The 6512-nt window shown below is 43.6% G+C and overlaps 1 protein-coding gene across 2 annotated transcripts; it reads left to right on the top strand.

Moving 5' to 3' along the window:
* Positions 1 to 863: 863 nt before the first annotated feature.
* kiaa2013 (KIAA2013 ortholog) lies at positions 864 to 5947 on the top strand. 2 transcript variants are annotated; one of them, XM_080444429.1, is made up of 4 exons: positions 864 to 2206; positions 2435 to 3288; positions 4785 to 4837; positions 5022 to 5947. In XM_080444429.1, exons 1-3 carry the CDS (start codon positions 1249 to 1251, stop codon positions 4815 to 4817), a joined length of 1845 nt encoding a protein of 614 aa, XP_080300555.1. In that variant the 5' UTR covers positions 864 to 1248; the 3' UTR covers positions 4818 to 4837; positions 5022 to 5947. The 2 variants fall into 2 exon arrangements, with proteins under 2 accessions (XP_080300555.1, XP_080300554.1); XM_080444428.1 differs by having other exon boundaries at positions 4785 to 5947.
* The last annotated feature ends 565 nt before the right edge of the window (positions 5948 to 6512 follow it).

The following is a 6512-nucleotide window of genomic DNA, read 5'->3' as shown; positions in this document are numbered from 1 at the left end:
TAGGTGCCCACCTATCCTGCAACCCCCACTGCCCACCTATCCTGTTACCCTTATGGACGCCACCCACCCAGTAACGCCCCCCGGCGGGGGCTCTACTCGAGTCTACGTGACCCATCACGTATCAATCACAGCAGCGATGGAAGAAGTACTCACATGTTTTACTTAAGTAAAAGTATCAATACTGCAATGCAGATACTCTGTTACAAGTAGAAGTCCCATATTCAAAATGTACATGAGTAAAAGTACAAAAGTATCAGCATCAAAATATACTATATATAATATAAAGTAAAAGTACTCATCGTGCAGAATGTCCCACTTTGCGAGTTCAAAGTGTATAAAACATATTAACTAGTAACTTAAGTTTTCATATAATTGTAGTGGAGTAAAAGTACACTATTTTCCTCTGAGATGTAGTGGGGTAAGTAAAAGTATTGCAAATTGTAAATACTGAAGAAAGTAAAAATACCTCAAAATTGTACTTAAGTACAGTACTTGATTACATGTACTTAGTTACTTTACACCACTGATCACAGCTGTACATTATGGATCTGATTCAACCCAAACGGCTCTAATATGCAGCGTGTGGAACCCACAAATCAAAAGAAAATGGAAATCATTCGGAATAAATCAAGTGACAAGCCTGTTCTGATGTATGAGTAATATGAAAGATCGTCTTTTAGTTTAGGAAGATTTACTTTAAGTTCTGAATCGGATGCATTTATCTTTCATCCTCACGAAACATAAATTATGTTATGTTTTGTTTTTAGTTTCCACCATGTGTCGTAAATAACACCACCACGACAGTTCCGGTTGTGCGTTCATTACGCAAAGCTTTACGGCAGTTTTTTTTTGTAAACCCAGAAGTGTCAACGACGGAGAGCTGTTTGCAAACAAGTGATTTTTCCGAGGACTAGACACACCTCAGAATGACATGAAATGTAACGACCGGCTTCGACAAACGTCTGATGACCTGCATAATGAATGATAATAACCTAATGATAGTAACGATGTGAGAAACTAGGGCAAAGTTTCCATATATTTAGTTCCTATCGCTAGTTGCGGTGTTAGCCCGGATAGCTAATCCAGTTTGTCAGCTTCCATCAATCATTTGCTGTCGAAACAATGACCCAGGTCTGAGGTCCCTACCTGGCTGCCATAGCTGGGTCAATACAAACTCAAAGCACCGATCAGCTTGTTCGTTTGATTGCAAACTGAATTTCGCGTTCAGCTGCATCACTTGAATCCACAATGTGGCTCCAGCAAAGACTAAAGGGTCTGCCAGGTTTGCTGTCGAGCAGTTGGGCAAGACGACTGCTCATCGGACTGTTAATCTTCCTTATTTTCTACTGGTACCTGGGTGCAGACAGTGGGTTGAGGTTCTTCAGTGGCTCAAACAAGTCGGGGGGAGTTGCTGGCCAATGCCTTCAGACTGAAATCCACAGGTGGAAGTCGCTTGTCGACAGAGGAGAGGGAATCTACAGCACGCCTCAGGATAAAGTTGACACGCCTTTCGTGTCAGGCAATGGCCATATCCTGGTTGACATTGACTCGAACAAATTATGGGTGGCTTCTTCTTCCCAACCGGGTTCAGCTCCAGTCCATCAGACTGAATACTCCCCGATTGTGGGCATCCACTTGCCGGGGACGCGAGCGGAGGCCCACGCTACCATGTTGTGGTTCCGGAAAGGGTCCGTACTCTCAGTGCGATGCATCTTGCCAGCCACCTCACAGACAGCACGGGACTGTGTGAGCATCAGGGAGGAATTCATAGCACACCGCAGCCGGCCTAATGTTTACCTTCAGCGAATCCACATCAGCAACCCATCCGACAGGACGGCCACGCTGGAGGTGTCCTCTGAGGCGCCCTCTTTTGGGAGTAAGTTCTCCTCCAGCGTGGAGAAAGTGGAGGACAATGAGTTTGTGCTGTCCTCTGGGAGAGTGCTTGTGGAGAAGAACCATATCGTGCTGGTGGTTGTGGCCACAAAAAGGCTGAGCAGCAGGATCCTGGTATCAGCCAAGTCTGACTACGCCAATAACGTTCTGTCAGTGGTGTGGACATCAGAGCCCATTGAGTCCTCCAAGCTGGAGGAGACCTTCACTAGGCTCCGAGATGGAGCCAAGAAGGAGCTTGGGGAGCTGCTGAGGGCCAGTGTAGATGACCTGGTTGAGGATCACCAACAAGCTTGGATGGACCTCTTCATCTCCGGTGAGTTGTTCAACAAGCACCAAATTCTTCATAGCAATACATGTGTTTTTTAAATGTTTTGTATTCATTTTATAATTGTACTTGTTTTACATGCTGTGATCAGGGCGTCCTTGAAAAAGAGAGCTTGCTCTACAATGTTTTCGCTTCAGGTGAAAATAATCGAGCACGGCTCTGATACAGGCTCTTTGGAATCTACATCCGTCATGGTTTCCTTTTTGTGTATTACAGGTGTGGAGATGAGGAAAATCACAGACTCCCACACACCGTCAAGCCACACGGTGAACACCACACTTTACTACATCCTCTCCTCGTCCACGGCACCGTTGCTAGACCGGAGGTTGGGCAGCGAAGAGCGCGCACGCCTGGAGTCGAGCCTCAACTACGCCGACCACTGCTTCAGCGGGCATGCCACCATGCACGCAGAGAACCTGTGGCCCGAGCGCATCAGCAGTGCTGCCCAGATTCTCCAGCTCGTCACACTGTGGACTCTGACGCTCCAGAAGAGAGGATGCAAGGTACTGGTAGCTGCCGGAGCGCACGGCGTGATGCAGGGCATGACACTCAGCTTCGGTGGGCTCCAGTTCACAGAGAACCACCTTCAGTTCCAGGCCGACCCGGACGTGCTGCACAACAGCTACGCGCTGAGGGGAATCCACTACAACCAGGACCTGATCAACCTGGCGGTGCTGCTGGACGCGGAGGGGAAGCCGTTCCTCCACGTGTCGGTCAAACCACAGGAGCAGCCCGTGAAGCTTTACGCCTGCGAGGCGGGCTGCCTCAACGAGCCGGTGGAGCTGACGTCCGAGGTGAAAGGCCACACCTTCCCTGTGATGGTGACGCAGCCAATCACGCCGCTTCTTTACATCTCCACGGATCTGCGTCACCTGCAGGACCTGCGCCACACGCTGCACCTCAAAGCCATCCTGGCACATGAGGAGCACATGGCAAACAGGTACCCAGGTCTGCCCTTCCTCTTCTGGTTCAGCGTGGCCTCACTCATCACCCTTTTCCACCTGTTCCTGTTCAAGCTCATCTATAATGAGTACTGTGGCCCCGGTGCAAAACCCCTCTTCAGGAGCAAGGTATAAAACACACACAGACAAACCCAATACTTTGAACTGGAATTAAAAACACGCGAAATGAACCTTATGTGCTTTGGTTTTTGACTTTTGTGTGTGGTGGCAACGATTTTCCATTTCTCTATCGGTCCTTTCTTGGTGTGTGTTGATTTCTGGGGTTTGAGTTTGTCTCCTCTCTCTGGATGTGGACATTTTCTTCTCCATTATCTGTGGGCCCTGTTTGGAGTGGTTGGCCTGATTGGGTGCACAGAAAAAGTCTCTGTTAATTTAACTCTGAGAGTGTACAAATGTAACCAAATTCTCTCAGAGTCACAAATGGATAAATTAACAGAGTATTTTACTGTGTGCACACTTTTGCGCTTTTCTTTTCTTTTCAAAACTGGATGAAGTAGGTGCGTGTGTGAAAGTGAATTCTCATTCAAATTTGTGAGTAAGGCACAATCTTTTTCACAGTGTTGTCATATGTAAGAATTCAATTTACATCCAACAGTAGAAGATATTCAAGATTGCAAATCACAAAATTTTGCTTCCATCGTGTTTGTTCACTGGCCCAATTACAATTAGTCCTAAATGATGAAGCTGTGATGGTTAGGCTAGCGAGACATCTGCTTACATTGCACTTTGTGTATTTCAGAATATGTATAGTATAGCATAGCATACTATTTGACGATCCAAGTGACAAAAAATAGCTCATGTTTTCCCCCGGTAAGCCTCTTGTATAAATCGGGAGGCCATTTTGTGTTTTGTAACTGTTTAGTTGATACACAGTTTAACTTTTCCTGGTGCCTTCAAGTATCAAAGTTATAAGGGTTTTGTGAACAAATATTTCTTCCTCGTTTGTTTTTCAGTGAGTGTTTATGGCACCTTGCAATGACATCCACTGTCCTATTCGACCACAATTCGCCATTTACAGCACTGTTGACAATTGTATTATGGCTCTACACACCTTGTAAAAATGTCTTTCAAAATTCATTGAGTAACCTGGATCAAAGTAACCTCATCAAGCGGTGCTGCCAACTGCCATGCCCAGAATGTACAAACACACATTGCTTCCTGTCTACTTTATGTATTGTAAACATGCTACTTTTCCCTAGATTTCTTAAAAATACGGTGATGGTGGTAATATGCAGAACACTTGGGAGAACCATATCTGCTGTAGGCTAATTGTTTACTTGCGATGAGCTTGGACTGTGTGCTAACCTTTCCTTAAATCTCTTGCCACTCTAACCCCAGTTTTTGTGTTTTTGATGATGTTTTATATTGATTAATTCACTCTTGATTAAATTAAGGAGAAATCTAAAGGACGGCTTTGCCTCTTTTCTGTCGACCTAACAAATTCATCTATACCTCACAAATTATAAACTGACCATTTGCTAATATCTAGGACATCTGTGTGCATTATCCTATCTGTAATGGGTTTTGTTCCTTCCCGTGGGAATCTACATAGCCATCATAGCTGCTGCTGTCCTGTTCTAACCCTCCGCCTCTGACTTTACCAGGTGACCATCACAGGTGAAGAAGCCACTCCTTAAGAAGGCAGCCATGACACCAGGTGCAAAATAACAGCAGGATTGCTGCACAAAAATTAAGTTTGTGCTGTTGGCACGATTGGTTGGTTTTACGCTTTGAGCTCATGGGTGACAATTTAGCATGAGGGGGCTCAATGTAGATGACACTGTTACAGCACAGCTGTCTGCCCTGTCACCAGTGCTCACATTACCTCTCCATTTTGACAGGACGACCCCACTGTTTGAAGGAGTCTTGCCCAGTCTGGATAGACAGATGTCTTTGCACTCTTAACCTGCTCAGCTCAAAATGGAGGGACTTTCTATGAGTGAGAATGTTTAGTGTATAAAACAGAGCACGTTCTGTTGATGCTTGTATAACGGAAGTTGTTCTTCCTGCAAGTTACCGGCCTCCCTTTAGTAAGGGATCTCAACTTCTACAAACGCTGAAGTCATGATGCTGTAGGAGTGGTGGTCAAAATCAATTAACTTCTTAATTAATTTTCACATTTATTTCAAAATTTGCTCTACTAATTTTCCATACTTGCATGTCTAAACAACACCCTGTGTCTGTGTTTCAAATCTTGCTGACGTGAGTCAAGGGGGTCATTCCTATGTTCCCAGGGTACCGTTGGGATTAGGTTTATAGGGGACCCTGGAAACGTAGATATGCTCCCAAATCAAGTTGCGTTTATTTTGGCCACATAATGGCTTCTCCCATCCACACTTGCCAATCTAAAAGTAAAACACGACACATACGTATACACGTATGCATTGTAATTCTGTGTGACCAACTTGTATATTTTCTTTTTTGTTGATGTTCTTTAAACAAACTATAAATGATTCTTGAGCAGAACAGAAATAACAAGCTGATTTTTCCGGATGGTAATTATTTAATTAACTTGTGTTAACTTGGAATTTACTTTAATTCTGCTTTTTCTATTATAGCAGTTAATTGTTTTGTTTTTGCTTTGTGTATCCTCCACGAGCTGCAAATAATCCACTTAAAACATCAAGCTGTCAGTGTGATATGTTCTACATTCTTGTATACAGCTTCACTTTTGTCCATATTGCGTTTGAAGGGCTTCATCTGATCAATTTATTTGGTGTTTGTTTACTACTGAGTGTGCCTTAAGTAAAATGTTAATTTATTCTGATTTATTAATCAGTTTTTGCTGATTTTACAGTACCTGTATTCTGGTATGATTGTACTTGAAATAGTTTATGAAAATGTGAACTTCCTTGAGCAAAGAAGATCTTTTCAACCTGACCTAAACTGGGGAAAAGAAATGTGTTGGATTATGTAAATATGTTAAATTAAAGATATCGTCTGATAATTTGTGCAGTTTATTGGGAAATAAGAAATGGCTGGTAGAGGAATAATAACGGGTAAATAGTTAGAGTTTTGATTGATTTGGGGGGGACTAAGTCATTTCCGTTAAACATGTAATGGAAGACATGATCCTACAGATATTGGTCGGGATTGCATAACCAATAACATTCTTCTTTGGAAGTGTTATTTCTCCACCCTTTATCCTATACATAAACCAGGGATGTAGCATTAATGTGGTCACCTACCTGGGCACAGCTTAATGTGTCAACCACCTAAGGCAAAGCCCTATTTTATACTTTGGCTAAAAAATAACTGACCTCCAAGCTCACACATGTCAAGCGTGCCCAAAATAGGGACACCAGGTTGAAAGTTAATTTGGCCTATTTACT

This window comes from Gymnoscopelus braueri, assembly GCF_963280865.1.
Source record: "Gymnoscopelus braueri genome assembly, chromosome: 12".
NCBI classification, from domain to species: Eukaryota; Metazoa; Chordata; class Actinopteri; order Myctophiformes; family Myctophidae; genus Gymnoscopelus; species Gymnoscopelus braueri.
The sequence above is the reverse complement of the archived record's forward strand: the minus strand, read 5'-3'. Positions and strand labels throughout refer to the sequence as shown.